This window comes from Astatotilapia calliptera, unplaced genomic scaffold, assembly GCF_900246225.1.
Source record: "Astatotilapia calliptera unplaced genomic scaffold, fAstCal1.2 U_scaffold_3, whole genome shotgun sequence".
NCBI classification, from domain to species: Eukaryota; Metazoa; Chordata; class Actinopteri; order Cichliformes; family Cichlidae; genus Astatotilapia; species Astatotilapia calliptera.
In genome coordinates this window covers 377,436-397,406 of record NW_020535767.1, presented here as the reverse complement: position 1 = coordinate 397,406, position 19,971 = coordinate 377,436, and the positions used below count along the sequence as shown (strand labels likewise).

Sequence of the window (19,971 nt, the reverse complement as noted above, 5' to 3'; positions counted from 1 at the left end):
GTGTGTGTGTGTGTGTGTGTGTGTGTGTGAGAGAGACAGAGTTCAGTGAGACTGTGGTGGAGAAGAGGGGAGAGGGGGCAGAATTGGGAGGGAGTTAAGCTTCCTGACAGCCTGATGGATGAAGCTGTCCTTCAGCCTGCTGGTCCTGGCCTGGAGACTCCGCAGTCTCCTCCCTGACGGCAGCAGCTTGAAGAAGCTTTGCATTGGGTGCGTGGGATCAGCCGCTATGCAAAGGGCTTTTTTAGTGAGACGGGTGCTGTAAATGTCCTGGAGGGAGGGGAGAGAGACACCAATGATCCTCTCTGCAGCTCTCACTATGCGTTGGAGGGTTCTATGACAGGACGCATTGCAGGCTCCAAACCACACAGTGATGCAGCTCGACAGGATGCTCTCGATGGTGCCTCTGTAGAAAGAGTACATGATGGGGGCTGGTGCTCCTGCTCTTCTTAGTTTGCGGAGAAAGAAGAGACGCTGCTGTGATTTCTTGGCCAGTGCTGAGGTGTTGTACGTCCAGGAGAGATCCTCTGTGATGTGCACACCCAAGAACTTGGTGCTGCTCACTCTCTCCACAGACGCTCCGTCAATGGTCAGAGGAGCATGTTGGGTGTGCATTCTCCTGAAGTCCACAACAATCTCCTTCGTCTTCTCCACATTCAGAGAGAGATTGTTGTCAGCACACCACGTGGCCAGGCGTCTCACCTCACTTCTGTAGTCGGTCTCATCCCTGTTGCTAATGAGACCCACCACCGTTGTGTCGTCCGCAAACTTGATGAAGAGGTTGGAGCTGTATGATGGAGTGCAGTCATGGGTCAGCAGAGTGAAGAGGAGGGGGCTCAGCACACATCCCTGTGGGGCCCCTGTGTTTAACCCTTTAAGACCTACCATAGAACCAAGTCCACCAGAGCTTATATTATATTTTTACATGCTGTGGTGCCATTTTTGGGAGCATTTCAAGTTGCTATACATCAATACAACCATTATAGCCCAAACTTTAATAATATGTCTGCATTAGGTGCATAGTAATTACATAAATTGCAAAAAAGTGCAATAAACTACAAAAAAATTGAAAATCGTTTTTGTTTTTTTAACATATATTTCTAGTTAGAGAAATTTAAGAGGCTTATCCCTCAAAACTGTAAATACAAAAAAGTTGTACAAACTAGTTTCCCACCAAAGGAAATTTATTTTAAGTGTCTTCATAGTTGTCAGGGGTTTTGACATTTATTTTCACAAGTAAGAGAAAATAAGACACTTGCAGACCAAATCAGAGAGTTTTAAGACATGCGCATGGGTGTGTGTGCCTCTCAGCAAAATCACACACACAGAATTCATGTCTTGTTCCTTTATTTATAGGGTAAGAAACTAATTACATAGTACTTCCTCTTTTCAGTTACAGGAGGAGAGTTCAGGCATTATCTCAACCTGTCTGACCTTTCAGACTGGGGTAAAGAATACAGAAGTTTATCTGACATCACAGACACTAAAAAAGAATGCATTGTGTTTTGTTAACAATAGACTCGGTTATGTGAAAATATATGAACACTTGAAAATAAGGCACACTTGATTATATTGTATTTGAATATAAGGCACACTTGATTATACTTGATCATATTGCATAATAAAAATCCTCTATCAATAGTTTTATTTTTGAAATACACCAATTTTTATACACTGCAGGAAAAACGAAAATAAATATTATAGTGCAAATTTGCAAAATAACAGCATATGCATCAAAATAAACTATTTCGAGCAGTGAGACATGAGTCCTCAGCATCCCAGAAACGACACAGAAAGTCATGAAGTCAAACATAACTTTTAAAAACACAAGTATAAGCTCTTGAGGCCACGATGGTAAAAAAACTACATTTCCGCAAAATGACGTCACTTCCGGTTTCGGGCAGGTCATGCGGTCATGTGATAGTTCGCGCTGATGGACGTAGGAAGTTTTGCAAACAGCTGATCGAATCGGCGAAGCGTGTTTCTGGAATATCATGTTTTTGTTGCTGCAAGTGATTTTTATGCAGTTTTTGCAAAGTTATATGTGGAAGGAAACCGTGACCTAGTACAAGCTGATGGCATAAGATGTAAGTACAACTCCTCCGGTTTCATATGCAAAAAAAATGATTGCGCTAGCTTACGTGGTTGCAGAGCTACCGGGATTTAAAAATAGTTACGCTCTACAGAGCGTGTCCGCTCCGATCGGCTGTAAAGGGTTAAAATGATGGTGCTGGATGTATTACTGCCTATATATATATAGGGTCTTTATATATATATATATATAAAGACCCTCAAAGGTTGATATTGTGAGAAATAGATTTTCATAGAAGGATGGGTTATCCTCGTTGGGGCCATCAGGTTTATTTCTAACATGGAGATACGGCCCTGCACAATTACATATCTCCCGTTTGGATCTGTAATCACCCTCGTAGTTTGAAATGGGATTGACTTATGTATAAGAGTAATGACTCCTCTGGCATGTCTAGTAAAAGAAGAGTAATATACCTGACCCTGCCATCTTTTGGTTAATAAATGTATCTCTAATGCAATAAGTTGAGATTCTTGTAGGAAAATAATTCTAGAGTTAAAATTTTTTAGTCGGTTTAATACTTCTTTCAGTTTAAATAACTTCCGTATTCCCCTAACGTTCCAGGTCGTAATGTTAACGTTCAAAATGTTTTCTTTAGTTGTCCTCTCCATAAAATATTGTCAGACTGTTTACTTAAATAAACAAAGTAAAGGAAAAATTGAAGAAGCAGGTTTGCACATAAATTCACACACTCACACATACCAGATAAAAAACTTGTAAACAATTTCTGATTGAACCCTTGAACAAATTATTTGGAGGGCGTTAATCCACGTCACTGAGGAGTAACTAGTCAACGCGACCTCTCCAAAACCCCATAAATCAGACAGTGTACACTAACCATATAATGATACTGATTTTTCCCCTATAATAAAGTAAAGTTTACCCTTGGTAGGACAAAACAAAACAAAACAAAAAAACGACTTAGTTGAGTTTCAGCTATACAACCCAAAAACGATTGCGATCAAACTTAGAACGAATATGCGCTTAAAAACTCCCAGTTGTGTTAACATAAGTCCCACGTAAATTCGAGCTCAGAATTTTATCTGTCTCTTATCAGTGACTCAATTACTGGCCGGTTATGTTGAAGCAGAGGCAGTCTTATGGAGTGTCTTAATGGTTAACCTGTTGTTTAACCGACTCACTGGTGATGAGCATCCTCTGCTGTTTCCTTCGGCAGATTCTTGTAGAATTTTTCGGCTTCTTGAGGTGTTGAGAAGAGGTGGATCTTTCCACCGTACAGGATCCTGAGTCTGCATGGGTTGTGCTGGAATCCACGGAAGGCATTGATATCAATAAACAGTTTGACAACCGGGTGAAATCCCTGTCGGATCCGAACCGCCTCCGCAGACAGATCCTGTGCAAATGTGATCTTCGCCCCATCATGTGTAATTTGTTGTTTTCTTGCTTCCCGATGTTTTCTTTGTGGACTGGGGTTGGGTTTAAGGAGACGTTTATAAATTTGCTCTTAAAGTAACCTTTCACTTTTTCTTCTGCCTTTATTACCCCACCATAAAATAGCGACTGCAACCTCTGATAATGTGTCAGTGACAAAAGTTCATCAGTTTCTTGTAAATTGTAAAACTGTTGACCTTTTGTCTACTGACCCATTATCAAAGTTTTGAGCTGCCATTTTTTGGTGGGGTAATAAAGATTCTTTCCCCTTTCGTCGCCTGTCATGAACAACCAACAAACTGTGAGTCTATCAGCGGAGACAACAAGCAGCAGTGTATTTTCGTAAGAAGCTTGGATCTGGCGCATCGGCCTAACTAGGGGGCTCTTCAGCTGACAGGGAGTTTGTTCCATCCTTGCAGGAGTCAACTCTGCAGGTGGGGGAGAGTCATAGGAGAGGTGGAGAATAAACTTAACCTGGGTGTCTACTGTCTTGTGCAGTCTGGGAGACGATTGAATGTTGGGGTGGGTACAGTTTCCTCTGTGGTGGGGTCGGGTGGGCTGCCCCGGGTCCTGTGGGGCTGGGCATTCCTGATGCCGTAGGCCCCAATCTGGATGGGCCTGGGCTCCTTTGCCTTGGTGGGTGCCGAAGGACGTGGGTGCCTACCGGGGTCAGCGGGGGAGCTGGCCCCAGGGAGGGGCATCTTGCTCCTCCCTTCTTTTCCTCCCCATCCCCGGTTGCCTCCCTCTTCCCGCTCCAACATACCCACCCACACAAGTAGGGCCTTGGGGTGCGGGTGTGTCACCAGGGTGAAGGGGAGGCATCCCCCCCTCCCCTTCTGGCCACCTGTGCCTCAATTTTATTCCACAAATTAGACATCCACATTACTCACACTCTCATAACACATACATATAGGGCCTTGAGGGTGGGGACGGAAAGTCAGCAGGTCCTTAAACATGTCTTTGTGTGGCTGTTTTTGTGCACAGCCTTGAATCTAAGTTTGTGTCGTTGGCTGGATTTTCTCACGCTGGCTCACAGATGTAGGATATTGTTTCCGGGTTGTGATGAAATGAGTCATAGAGCTTCAGGGTTCAGGATCAGGTCTTAGTGCTGCTGGTTGAGCTTTGTCTCATGTTCTGATACTTAAATAAAGCAATTCAGGATTATTTCTTGTGTCGAGTCTTATGAGAGTTTTATGATGTCAGCAAATACTGGCAAAGCACACTGGTAGAATGTGTAAAATAACACAAAAAACATTGCGTATCACCAGATCACGATGCCAGCTGTTTAATAGCAAGCACTGCTTTTTGTTTTTTTTTAGTTTATTTTTTTCAGTAGCACATTGAAACATTTAGTCATTAAACTAAGACACTGATAGCCACATTTTCACTGACATTTCACTTTAATTAGTTACAAAGTCAGTGCTGTGTGTGAACTGCTGAGAAGAATTGGGGCTCGGCTCTAAACACTCATGAGGAGTCAGCGAAATGTTTCAGGAAAGGTTTAGCATTTTGTTCACAGCTTTGAGGGTCAATGATTAATATAAAGGCATATCAGGGTGTAGCAGGTTTAAAATTATTTGTAGATTGCTGTGTACAGTATGGGTGTTGTATCATATTATTTGTTCTCAGGTTTGTTCAGGGTGGGAGCAGAAAGCCTCCAAACATTAATGATTGATCAAATTAAAGTCATATCAGGGTGCGGCAGCTGTCCTTTGTGCTGTAAGTCGCAGCGTCAGGCTCTTTGATGGTGTGAAGTGTTTAATGTGACAGCAGCCTGTTACGGTAACTGGAGGACTCAAACCCAGAACTCTTTCGCCCAAAGGAAGAACAGGGGGTTTATTCACAAACACCAGGTGAAATGTGCGACAGTGGAGAAGCGCTATATACAAGGGTGCAGGGATCAGGTCTCCAGGAAAATCCACAGGGTAAAAGCAAGGGAAAAACTCTCACTCCTTTTCTGTCTCTCTTGGCGTCTCACCTGTCTCTTAGTCCTCTCTCTTACCAGAATTTCCCCAAGGACAAGACCAGGTCTCTGAATTCATCACAGCCTTTTTGCAAATTTGTGCTATCAGTATAAACCAATCAGATATTTGAAGTTTACACATCTACATGTTCACATAATTGCATCTTAAAACCTTAGTGACACAGAAACAGGATTATTTAAAATCTTTACAGTTTTATTTGATCACCTCCACCATTGATGCTTTTGAACTTCATTTGAAATGCATTCTAGGAAACTTGGGTTCCACACAAGTACCCACCTGATGCCAACTCCTTGATGGCAACAGTACAGTATATCCCAGTATTTGTAGTCCTACATTATGTGTACATTGAATTGAACATGTAGGTGTTATTCATGTTTTACAAATCCTCTGTGTGTGTGTGTATACTGAAGTACTCTAGAGCAGTGGTTCTTAACCTTGTTGGAGGTACTGAACCCCAACAGTTTTATATGCACATTCACTGAACCCCTCTTTAGTGAAAAATAAAATGTGATTTTTTTCAAATTCAAGACATACATATGTTTTTTACTGGTGCACAAAATGAACTGTGCATGTCACGGCGGAGGCTCTGCTGAACCCCTGAGACCGATTCACCGAACCCCTAGGGTTCGATCGAACCCAGGTTAAGAACCACTGGTTTAGAAGTATATAGTTGGTGGCATATTGAAAGAATGTCTCATCCTAGGAGGTCTGTAACATTCCAGGGTGTTCTGGCGTTCACCCCCACATCCTAGGAGTATGGGAGAGGTCGTACCTTGTCTTATTGTGTCCAAATAAATGCTTTCTATTTGTTTTTGAGTGACAGAAACATTCTTTCCTTCTTTATGGGATCATATCTGTGTTATTTAGAGAGGAGGTCAGAGGTGGATGGCAACTGTAATGGAAATGAAACAAGAAAGTTTGAAGAAATGATTTTGTGTCCCTAGGAACTGAGAAAAAGTGGGCAAGTGTTGTTCATCAACTTGAAGGATGTTGTTCAATGAACTCGACTAATTTTTTCATTTGTTGCATAATATTTTTCTAGTTACCATAAATCTTGTGATACAATGATTTATTTTTGGTGGAGAAACTGATTATGAGTCATAACTTAATGCAGTGTTTGTGGTTTTTGAATCATGAGCTGGAATACAGATGACCTTTGTTGTTTTTTCCTTTCTTTGTTTTCTCATGTGTGTGAGCAAGAAAAGAATCTGTGAAATGTCTAAAAGTCAAATTGATTAATGAGTTCAATCCAAATGAAACTAAAAAACAATGCTTGCCTGAGAAAGACAGAAAATTTAAAACAACAGATGTGTTTCCTCGCCTCTCACGCTCTACACAAACCACAAGGACCAAGAAAAAGGACCAGGAGATTCATCGCAACTGGACTCTGGTTGCAGTTATGTTTTACGGATTAACGTAGCTATATCTGTCTTAGTCTAAGTGCCTTTTGGTTTGATTAACTGCTGCACTTCGAGACCAGCAGGTGTAGAGAAGTCATTTATGGGGTCACACTCTGACCCCACACACACACACACACACACACACACACACACACACACACACACCCACTGAAGTATAAATAAAGACCGGGGCAGTCTCTCATGCGCGAGTCTCAGTTCTGGAGGCTGCCCTTGCTAGCAAGAAGTTCTGTGTGTTTCTGTTCTCTGAGTCTCTGCTGAAGAAGTGTTTTAGAATATATTTCTTAACACTAACATAAGAAAATGGGCGTGAAAATGTCATGAATAATGATACCTCTTTCCACCAAATCATGAACTTTAGATATTTTATCAAGAAAGATAACAATCGCACCATTCATATGACCTAAACCAGCCTCCTCCACCAAACAGTTCACAGTCTGTATGAGTTTGACAGCATGATGGCATGTCAGCCTCTCAAACTCTGTGCCAACTCAACAACGGGCCAAACCAAGCTCGCAGAAAACAAACAAACAAAACCACCTGTGTGTTGAAAAAAAAGTTACGCTTAATAGTAAGGATAGGAATGAACTCGAAAACAGAAAACCACTCCCTCCGACACTCCCGTCCACCGCTCAATTCATGCCGCCATTCACTCAGACACACAGAGAGAGAGAAAGATTTAGGTTAGTTTGGCTTTATGTCTTTATTTCGTCTATTCTAACAGCAGTTTTGATCGCTTCCTGTCCAATAGCATCAACTAGATGGACCCATTGGTTTTTCTTCTAACTGGGCAGTCGTGCCAGTAAAAGAACACTGAACTTCATGTTTTTTAATAAAAAGATTGAATATTAGTTATATCAAAAGATTATCAGGCTGAACACATACGCCTCTGAAATAGGTTGTGACATTTTACTGCCTCTCCACCACCATCCAGTCACCTACAAAGTTGGTGACAATTTAGTGGAGAAATCTGCAGTGAGGGAATCTCACGTCTCTGTTATGCCAAGGGACACACTGCTGGGACTGTTTGGATCCACAGGTATCCTTGTAGCACACATGATCCAAATGGAGCAATGAATGGGACTCAGATCTGAAGTGAATTGAAGTTTGTTACATTAAGTTCATTAAAATTGCATCATTCTGCTCAGCACCCGGGAGATCCGGGTGTTTCTCTGTGAATTTCACATTGCTGTAGCAGTGTGCTCGGAGCTCGCTCAGATTTGAAGTTTAATTTTTCAATGTAGAAAGAAGTTTTCTTCCCACACAGAGTGTACAGCAGACAGTAATGTTTTTGTTACTTTTTACAGGATAAAACTCAAAGTAATGTGAGTAGGGGAGACCGGGGATAGTTGTAACGTGGGTCAGTTGTAACACTTCCAATTTCTCCAATCAGGGCTAAGTTTCAAATGATGTGACTCATCCTGTGCATGCCCAACTCAGTTCTGCTATCACATGTGAAAAATCAGCACATTTCGTCAAACACAGACAATTTAACATGAAAAAAAGTAATTTGTATGCCAAAAAGTAAGTTTTTCTACTTTATTTCAGTGTTTAATAGCATTATCTGCTTTGCAGTTAAACTCATCAAACTTAAATTATGTTATTTGTATGTCTATGGGGATATATTCTGTGTAGGTCTTTAGTGCTAATGTTTTAGCCGTTGGCTGTAATGTTAGCTAGTTCATGGCTATAGGAGTCTGGGTCAGTTGTAACAGCAACAGTCTGGGTCAGTTGTAACAATAATGCAGATGTTACAACTTACCACACTATTACTTTAACTTATATTAAACGAGTTGGGGCAACGACATCAGCAGAAAGAGGTTCACTGGTCGCATTTGTATATGTGGTTAATGCCATTGGCAACACAATTCCTCCACTGTTTGTGTTCCCACACATACATTATGCAGACCACTGTGTCAGAGATGGACCAGTAGGAAGTACTGGTAGTGGAAATAAATCAGGATGGGTGCAAGAAACAGATTTCCTCATCTTTCTGAAGCACTTTGCAAACCACACCAAGGTAAGCCATGATAAAAAGTAATGGAATTGTGATGCTGGTGAACAACTACATTTTTTCAGCTTCATTGTTATGTTCAAAATTGGTGCAAGAGTTGTAGGTTATAATGCCCACTGAGCCAATGAGGCCAAACTCAAGGAAGACCAACCAAAATTAATGAAATATTCAGTTGCAGAAAATTCCATAATTTGTCTTTTTTGGGGGGTTGGAATATGTTCAAAAGCTAGATTTCTGCATTCTGTCACACACACACATAGCTACATAAATGGATGTAAGTGCATTCATGTGTTGAATAAACAAAGATTACATGTTAATGTTTTGTTAGTACCCTTATTTCATTGTGTTACATTTTACCCCAGGATATATGTTACAACTAACCCAGACTATGGGGTTAATTGTAACATTTCACTCTTTGTGTTTGAGACCATACCATGCAATGGGTAATTGTGCTGCAGAGAAAATAGCTGCACTATTTAATAGCAGAGACATGTAAATACTTTGCATTACATTTTGAATCCACTACCTTAAACGAGCTCCAATTTACAGACAGAAATGTCAAAAATGTTACAACTATCCCCGGTCTCCCCTACTTCCAAGAGTGTACACTGCATGGTCATACTCTCCCCCACACTCCATGTTATCCATTGTTGATCTACACACATCTGTTGCTGCCACGGACGTTGCACGCTCGTACATCATTGTCATGAGACACTCTCACAAACAAAGTCACCGTTTAGTAACTCAGTAACACAGCGTGCTTATGGGAAGGAAATAGTAATCTAATTACCTTTGTTGCAATAGTAATCCCTTACTTTACTCGTTACTTGTAAAAAAAAGTAATTCGATTACAGTAATACATTACTTGTAACGCATTACAAGTCTTAAGTATGTTTTACATTTTTTAATATTCCTGAACATTTTTTTTCAGCTTTTCACATGCTCAGTTTTAATTTGGGTCCTACATTTTAATTCTGTTTACGTACGCTCCAGATTCACAGAAGTGATATCACAGACAGATTAGAAATTAGCTCCTCCTCTGTAATGCATCCAATAAAACAGCCAGCATACATTGGTAGACTCTGATATATGCATACCTGACTTCCCATAATAGCCTAACATGAGGATACATGTGCTTAGAAGGAGGAGTTACAGCAAGGTTATAATCAGAGCTGAGAGGGAAAGAAGACATTCAACAGAAGAACATAGAGAGAGACAGAAAAAGTACTTGATATAGACAAACATGGCCAGTGGTAAGTACATCTATAACTTGAATGTGTTTCTAATTAGTTTCATTTTAATATTGGATAAAGTTAAAACAAAAACAGAATTTAAACAGGTGGCTCAAGAGCCAAATTTCTAAACGGTTGATTTTAGTTTTTTTCATGACATTTAAAAATAAATAAATAAATACATTTCTAATATTTTGACTCTATATTTAATGTATACATCAGATGTACTTTGTTCCATCTGATGAAGAAGTTGCTCCATAAATGTTCGACAGTGCTGTGCAAATGTCTGTCAAAAGCTTTTCCTGTGAATCGTTCAGTGAGTAGATGATCTTCAAATACAGCAAATTAAAGATGAAAGATTCTTTTCATATTTTATAAAGTTTCAAAGTGATGAAGGAAAGGACTTCCATCTATAGGTTTGAGCTCTGTGATAACACTCAGCTCTCAGACAGTAGTGAGCTTGATCCAGCCATTCATATTCATTCAAAAATATTTCAAGTCAGCTGTAGGATTTGGACTGGGAGAGGGTTCTTCTGATTATGCTGCAAAATCTGAGCCCAGAACATTCTCACAAAAGAGATTTTAAACCCTAAACATTCCATTCCCTCATCCTTGAAATCTTAGGTTTATCGGGTGTGTGATGCATAAATGTGATATTTCTCCACAACCATCATGTTGGTTGTGTGTTAGTTTCACGGTCAAATAATTAATATATCTACATGGTAAATGTTTCAGATGTGTTTCTTATTTTATAATATTGTTAACAATCTAAATGATATGTCTTATTGCCCAACAGACAAAGGAGATCAGTGTGTGAGAATGGTGCTCATTGGGAAAACTGGAGTTGGGAAGAGTGCAACAGGAAACACCATTTTAGGAAGAAAGGCTTTTAAATCTACATCATCTGCTGGCTCAGTGACATCAGAGTGTCAGAAGGAAACAGGAGAGTTTGAGGGTCAAGCTCTGGCTGTAGTTGATACTCCAGGTCTGTTTGACACTAAAGATCAAGAAAAAGTGAAAAGAGAGATCATCAAATGCATTTCCTTTGCTTCTCCTGGTCCTCATGTGTTCCTGGTTGTGATTCAAGCTGGCAGATTTACAAGTGAAGAACAAGAAACAGTGAAAATGATTCAGCAGATTTTTGGAGAAAAAGCAGCAGGTTACACCATAGCCTTGTTCACCCGTGGAGATGACATGCAGGCTGATGGCCACACTGTTGAAAAATTCATTAGTGAAAATAAAGCTCTCAGTGACTTCATCCATCAGTGTCATGGAGGAGTTCATGTTTTTAACAACAGAAGCAGTGATCCGTCTCAGGTCAGAGAGCTGCTGGAGAAGATCAACACCATGGTTCAGAGAAATGGAAGAAGCTACTACACCAATGAAATGTTGCAAGAGGCTGAGAGAGCCATAAGAAAAGAAGTGAAAAAATGTATGATAAAAAATCCAAATGTCACTGCCACCTCTGCAAGAGAGCAGGTAGAGAAAGACACTGAATTTATTGAGATGCTTTTGGGGCTCTTGATATCTGTTATAAAGGTTGCCACAATGGTTTGTGTTATACAATGAAAGTTGGTATTTGCTATCATTACTATCATATTTGCCAGCATTACACATCAGCTTATGAAAGTTACACTGGTTTTACTGAATTTATCAGCAACCTACATAGATTAGGACAATTTACCCTCAATAGTTATTAATTGGTGATGTGAATATTTCAATTTTTAAATATGAAACTATCAACCTGTCTAATAATGTCACATTTGTTAGGAAATTCCTGCATACTCACTAAGTGCAAAATCTTGAATGTTGCATCATGAATCAACCAGGTTATTGATGAAGGTTGTTTTCTTGTGCTGTTACTGGAGTGGGAACGAATGAAACTGAAATCAACTAGTTTCCAGAGAAGACAATGCACTGCTTCATGTTTCTTTTTTGTTCTAACATAATAATAAAAAAAAATAAAGCAATGTTGTGGATTTTTTTATGACATATATACCTGTATACACTGGACATATACTCACATATATACTATGTAGTCATTTATACTCATATACACTATACCTTCACTCGAGTGTTTTATATGATGGAATCACTGTGATAAGCATATAAATCTAACCTACATGTTCAAATCATAAGACCCACATATTTAGGTCAAATATTAACTACAATTATATTAATGAACATTGATGACATCATCTTTATTTACAGTGGAAAGCTGTAAACACAATAACTCCCCGTTGCTCCCTCGAACCCCGTGCGCGTCGAACTCCGACGTCTGTGCTCGTGCTCCCCGCTGTTGTGTTTCTGCACACCCTGTGCGTGCTGCCCTTCTGGTTCCTCGTTTCACCTGCAGGACAATACAGAAGCAGCCGTTAAACACTGAACCCGCGCGCACGCACACGATCCGCACTTCCTAATGCTACACACTGACTTGGAGTCTTAGCTTAATGATCCCGCGCCGGTGGGAGCTCCAACTCTCTCCTAAGTAGCTCCCCCGACGAGCCCTGATCACCAACAGGTGTGGCATGAACTTCAGGTGTGGCCAGTCCTTCCGCAGGGCCACACCCCTCAGGCCTGCAGGTGGCTGAGCTCCATCCTCCAGCCACACCCGCAGACATACACACCCATACCCTGCCTATACATATGAGTGGGACACAGACTAACACAGCACAGTGCAGAAAAACACACACATCACCAAAATAATAATAATAATAATAATAACAACAACAACAACAACAACATCACCAGTCAAAACTGCTTACGGACCCCGAGTCCTCCAGAGCTGGGTCCGTGACAGAGATAGATTTTGGTACCCCGACTGAAAAAATCGCTAGCCCCGGGACGTTGGGCTAGCGATATTGCGAGCCCTGTATCTGATTGAGGAATCACTCATCTTTGTCTTTGCACTAGGATGATGTCGGCGTAAATGTGCAGTCATATTCGTTGTGTTCCCACTAGTGCTTTCAGGTTAATCTCGTTGAAATCACGTTAACGCCACAACACGGCAAATCTCCGTTGACGAGCTACCGCCGATCGCCCCGTGCATGGGGCTAGACGGCCAACACGTTAACGAGCTAACTGCGCTAACACACTAGCTCCCACCCATGTAATTGAGCATTGCATGGCACATCCAACATACTGTTTTACTTTAGTCCATGACTCGCTTACCTTCAGGGTCATACGTCACATGAAAACCAAAATAATTCCAAACGCCAGATCTGAATGAGGGTGGGGGAGGTCCATGTTACAAGGAGAGCTTAACTTCTGTCTCGCTAGCTTGCCCTGCGCTCTTCCTTCTAACTATGCTGTCTGTGTTGAGCGCTCAGTGGATCTGCGCTCGACAGTGCAGCCTAGGCGGAGTAGTCGAATGCAGATTCACTGAGCGCTCAACACAGACAGCATCGTCAGAAGGAAAGTTGATAAAATAAATTACAAATTTTGTATTGTTCGATACATATGCACCCCTAACAAATATATATATATATAAATAAACACCCAGCACGCCCCCGCGGGCGGTTTATCCTTCAAGTTCAGGTCTTCTACCAGAGGCCTGTGAGCTTGAGGGTCCTGCGCAGTATCTTAGCTGTTCCCAGGACTGCGCTCTTCTGGACAGAGATCTCCGATGTTATTCCCGGGATCTGCTGGAGCCACTCGCCTAGCTTAGGAGTCACCGCACCTAGTGCTCCGATTACCACGGTGACCACCGTTACTTTCACCCTCCACATCCTCCCGAGCTCTTCTCTGAGCCCTTGGTATTTCTCCAGCTTCTCGTGTTCCTTCTTCCTGATATTGCTGTCATTCGGAACTGCTACATCGATCACTATGGCCGTCTTCTTCTGTTTGTCTACCACCACTATGTCGGGTTGGTTAGCCACCACCATTTTGTCCGTCTGTATCTGGAAGTCCCACAGGATCTTAGATCGGTCATTCTCCACCACCCTTGGGGGCATCTCCCATTTTGACCTCGGGACTTCCAGGTTATACTCGGCACAGATGTTCCTGTACACTATGCCGGCCACTTGGTTATGGCGTTCCATGTATGCCTTGCCTGCTAGCATCTTGCACCCTGCTGTTATGTGCTGGATTGTCTCTGGGGCATCTTTACACAGCCTGCACCTGGGGTCTTGCCTGGTGTGATAGACCCCAGCCTCTATGGATCTTGTACTCAGAGCTTGTTCTTGTGCTGCCATGCCTCTGTGCTGTCTTTCAGTCCAGCTTTGTCCAGCCACTGGTAGGATTTCTGGATATCAGCCACCTCCTCTATCTGCCGGTGGTACATACTGTGCAGGGCCCTGTCCTTCCATGATGGCTCCTCGTCTCCCTCCTCTTTCTTGGGTTTCTGCTGCCTGAGGTATTCACTGAGCACTCGGTCAGTTGGGGCCATCTTCCCAATGTATTCTTGGATGTTTGTTGCCTCATCCTGGATTGTGGTGCTGACACTCACCAGTCCCCGGCCCCCTTCCTTCCGCTTAGCGTACAGCCTCAGGGTGCTGGACTTGGGGTGAAACCCTCCATGCATGGTAAGGAGCTTTCTTGTCTTTATGTCTGTGGCTTCTATCTCCTCCTTTGGCCAGCCTATTACCCCAGCAGGGTACCTGATCACGGGCAGGGCGTACGTGTTGATGGCCCGGATCTTGTTCTTACCATTCAGCTGACTCCTCAGGACTTTCCTGACCCTCTGCAAGTACTTGGTGGTTGCAGCCTTTCTAGCGGCCTCTTCATGGTTCCCATTTGCCTGTGGGATCCCCAGGTACTTGTAACTGTCCCCTATGTCTGCAATGTTGCCTTCTGGTAGTTCAATCCCCTCAGTTCTGACTACCTTCCCTCTCTTTGTTACCATCCGACTACACTTCTCCAGTCCGAACGACATTCCAATGTCATTGCTGTATAGCCTGGTAGTGTGGATCAGTGAATCGATGTCTCGTTCACTCTTGGCATACAGCTTGATGTCATCCATGTACAGGAGGTGGCTGACAACTGCTCCGTTCCGTAGTCGGTATCCGTAGCCAGTCTTGTTAATGATCTCACTGAGGGGGTTCAGGCCTATGCAGAACAGCAGTGGGGACAGAGCATCTCCTTGGTAGATCCCGCACTTGATGGTGACTTGTGCTATGGGCTTGGAGTTGGCCTCTAGTGTTGTACGCCACATCCCCATTGAGTTCCTGATGAAGGCTCTTAGGGTCCCATTGATCTTGTACAATTCTAGGCATTCCAGTATCCAGCTGTGGGGCATTGAGTCATAGGCCTTCTTGTAATCAATCCAGGCAGTGCTCAAGGTTGGTCAGTCTGGTCTTGCAGTCTCGGCTGACTGTTCTGTCTACCAGTATCTGGTTTTTTGCTGGTAGCTGGTTATATATATATATATATATATATATATATATATATATATATATATATATATATATATATATATATATATATACCCATACCAACATACCCTTGCACCCGCACACACATGAAAATGTTAGACAACAACATCCATCCATCCATTTCCATCCGCTTTATCTGAGGCCGGGTCGCGGGGGCAGCAGCCTAAGCAAAGAGGCCCAGACCTCCCTCTCCCCAGCCACCTCCTCCAGCTTATCCGGGGGAACACCAAGGCGTTCCCAGGCCAGCCGAGAGATATAATCTCTCCAGCGTGTCCTGGGTCTGCCCCGGGGCCTCCTCCCGGTGGGACATGCCTGGAACACCTCACCCAGGAGGCGCCCAGGGGGCATCCTTGTCAGATGCCCGAACCACCTCAGCTGGCTCCTTTCGATGTGGAGCAGCAGCTGCTCTACTCTGAGCCCCTCCCGGATGGCCGACTATATCTAGCCGGTACCTCTCAACCTCACGCACTAAGTCCAGCTTGTTCCGCACCAGAGAGGTGACATTCCATGTCCCTATTGCCAGTCTTGGCAGCCGGGGGTCAGTCCGCCAGGGCTTCCGCTCCTGGCCGCCACCCGGCACACAATGCACCCGACCCCTATGGCGCCTCCTGCGGGTGGTGGGCCTGCGGGAGGATGGGCCCATGTCTCCTCTTTTGGCTGTGCCCGGCCGGGCCCCATGGACTAAGGCCCGGCCACCAGACGCTCGCCCTCGGGCACCCTCCCCGGGCCTGGCTCCAGGGCGGGGCCCCGGTAACCCTATCCCAGGCAGGGTAAACTGTTCCCTCGATGTTCTTTTCATAAGGGTCTTCTGAATCGCTCTTTGTTTGGTCCCTCACCCAGGGCCAATTTGCCATGGGAGACCCTACCAGGGGGCAAAAGCCCCCAGACAACATAGCCCCTGGGATCCCTGGGACACACAAACCCCTCCACCACGATAAGGCAGCGATTCAAGGAGGAGTAGACAAGAACACCCTATCAAATCTCTACCTTTTCCCTGTACCCTGTAAAAACCATAACCTTAAAACCGCTTTTTAAACTGCGCCATGCTTGGACATTGCTTCATATCTTTACTTAGTCTGTTCCACAGCTTCACTCCACACACAGAGATGCAAAAAAAACCCAAACTTTTTAATGTTGTACGGATACGAGGATGTTTTAAATTTAATTCCCCCCTCAAATTGTATCCCCGTTCCCTTTTAGAAAACATTTTTAGAATATTGTCAGGAAGCAGGTTATTTATTGCTTTATATATAATTTGTGCTGTGAGAAAATGAACCAGATCTGTGAATTTTAGAATTTTTGATTTTAAGAATAGTGGATTTGTATGATCTCTGTAACCAGTTTTATGGATTATCCTTATAATCCTTATTTTTTGTAATATAAAGATTGATGATAGCGAACATTTGTAAGTATTGCCCCAAACCTCTGCACAGTAATTCAAATACGGTGCAATCAGGGAACAATAGAGAATGTGGAGTGATTTGTGGTCCAGAATGTGTTTTACTTTACTCAAGATTGAGACACTTCTTGAAATTTTGTTATGTATATGATTTATATGAGACTTCCAGTTTAATTTATCATCTATAATCACACCAAGAAACTTATGGTAAAATGGTAAATGGCCTGTATTTATATAGCGCTTTACTAGTCCCTAAGGACCCCAAAGCGCTTTACATATCCAGTCATCCACCCATTCACACACACATTCACACACTGGTGATGGCAGCTACATTGTAGCCACAGCTGCCCTGGGGCGCACTGACAGAGGCGAGGCTGCCGGACACTGGCGCCACCGGGCCCTCTGACCACCACCAGTAGGCAACGGGTGAAGTGTCTTGCCCAAGGACACAATGACCGAGACTGTCCAAGCCAGGGCTCGAACTGGCAAACTTCCAATTACAAGGCGAACTCCCAACTCTTGAGCCACAATCGCCCCAACTTGAACTTATGTTCAAGTACTCTTTCAATTTCCACACCATCTACATGAATCTGCACTTGTGCATTTCTAATGGAATTCTCAAATAAGATAATTTTAGTTTTACTTAGATTTAGCGATAGTTTGTTCCTGTTAAACCATTTTTTAATTTTGCACATTTCTGAAGTAATTGTATCCAGCAGCTCCTTTAGATTCCCCCCAGAACAAAAAATATTTGTGTCATCTGCAAATAATACTAATTTTAATATATCAGATGCCTTACAAATATCATTTATATAAATAATAAATAATTTTGGACCCAGTACAGAACCTTGTGGTACACCACAAGCAATGTCCAAGCATGATGAGGAACTGACACCCAGCTTCACAAATTGTTTCCTGTCACTTAAATAATTTTTCACCCATTGCAGTACAACCCCCTGATCCCGTACCGTTCCAGTTTATTAATTAATATGTCATGATTGATTGTGTCGAATGCTTTCTTGAAATCCAGAAATACTCCAGCTGCATACTGTTTCTGATCTATAGCATTCGTAATCTCCTCAATTGATTCGATTAATGCCAGAGATGTTGATCTTTTTGATCTGAATCCATATTGACTGTCAGAGAGTAATTTATATTTATCTAAGAATTTGTCTAATCGTTTATTAAACAGGTTTTCTAGGATTTTGGAGAATTGTGGTAGTAAAGAAACAGGCCTGTAATTTGTGAAGTGGTGTCTATCCCCGGTTTTATACAGCGGCACAACTTTAGCTATTTTCATTTTGTTTGGCACTTTTCCCGTCTGAAATGATAAGTTGCAAATATATATTAGAGGTCCTACAATTCCTTCAATGACCTTCTTGACGATTTTCATGTCAATATCATTACAATCAGTAGATGTTTTATATTTACACATGTGTACAATGTCAATTATTTCTTTTTCCTCCACTGATATGAGGAACATTGAGTTAGGTTCCCACACACCTGCTTCTGATCAGGCTCATCGGGGGAGCTACTTAACAGAGCGTTAGACTCCATGTCAGTGTCTCAAGTACTGTGTCGCGGTTCGAATTTTGAGGAAGAGACATACGACTGAAAGTCCATAGTGGGTCAACACAAATTATTTTATTAAAACACATATATGTGGTGAAGATAGGCTATGCAAAACATCAGGCTCCATCTCCCACCTGACAATAGGTGGCTGTAATATTTATACTTATGATGACCAGTAACTCGCGTCACTAAAACAGAACAGTTCCTCTTTCAGTTCCTCCAGATACATCCTGTTATTCTACTTGTCCAGACTTAAACAACACTTGCAATCTTTTCACCCAGACAGGCTATGTGTCTGTGTCGTTAATCTAAGTGCATGACCTCCCTCTACATCATCTGTTACCAGGCAAACTCCAGTGCAGCCTGCTGAATGCACACAGGCAATATGTAGTAAATTATACTGTAAACATGTAAGCAACCTTTCAATAGCTGAACTTTGCTCCATTGATCGGCCAGACATCGCGCTGTCCGTAGCTTCAAACCATTAATTAACTTGACCAAGCTTCAACCCTTTAAAGCAAATGGATTTAATTTTAACAAGTCAGGGGTGAAACTGTTCACCTCCAACTTGTTTTATTCCATACGTCATCCATCTGTGCTTGGTGCCAAGGCTGAGATAAACGAGGAGTTATCTCATAAAGAGGAACAAACAGTACTCCAAGAACAGACAAAGCCCAGCAGAAACCTTGAGGAGGAGCTCCATCTGCCCCCACCCGGGAAGAGCCTCAGAAATTAGAGACATCTGAGGCAAGAAGAGGGGTCCCTATTTGCCTCCAACTCTCTCAACAACACCAACGACCAGGACCAGGGACCACGATCTTCCCCAGTCCCCAAAACCCCTGACAGGCCATCACCCTCCTCCCCCTCCCTTTCTCCCCCCTCCCCACACCTGAAATTCACTGAGGAGATGATGGAGCGGGTCAATGCTGGGCTCAGATCTACCCCCCGTCCCAATCCCTTTTTGTCCCAATCGAAGTCACATTGCCCAGCCTCGCCCCCCTTAGTTCCTCCTTACCACCTTCATGCTCTGTCTCCGCTGTCTGATGTGTGATGTGTGAAGGGTCCGGGCTGCGAGGATTATGGCAGTGGTGACTTTTCCCAGGAGAAGCTGGGACCCTGTTTACTAGAAGGTTTTAAAATCTCTGTACTTTCAGGTGACAGAAGGAGACATGTGGCCTGGTCAAAACACAGAGAGCTGCACTCTAAAAGATCTTTAAACATAGTAAACATACCTTGTGTGCCACAGACTGCTCCCAAACACGAGGGGACAAGTAATGCCTCTAAAACACTTAAGTTGGCTTTATTAAACGTTAGATTTTAGCTGGGAAAACATTTTTAATTAATGATTTAATCACTGAGCACAGCCTTGATTTTATGTTTTTAACTGAAACTTGGTTGGACCAAAGTAACAGTGGAGCTGTTCTCATTGAGACGACCCCTCCTAACTACAGTTTTATCAGTGAGGCCAGGGTGAGCAGGAGAGGAGGAGGGGTTGCTGTCT

The 19,971-nt window shown here is 42.8% G+C and overlaps 2 protein-coding genes across 2 annotated transcripts in view; both read left to right on the top strand.

Annotated features, from left to right (window-relative positions):
* Nucleotides 1–19,971, top strand: part of LOC113017929 (uncharacterized) — a 142,757-nt gene that overhangs the window by 87,943 nt on the left and 34,843 nt on the right. The gene's annotated exons all lie outside the window — the stretch shown is intronic.
* Nucleotides 10,000–12,097, top strand: LOC113017977 (GTPase IMAP family member 4-like). The gene is made up of 2 exons (XM_026161058.1): nt 10,000–10,148; nt 10,924–12,097. Exons 1-2 carry the CDS (start codon nt 10,139–10,141, stop codon nt 11,694–11,696), a joined length of 783 nt encoding a protein of 260 aa, XP_026016843.1. The 5' UTR covers nt 10,000–10,138; the 3' UTR covers nt 11,697–12,097.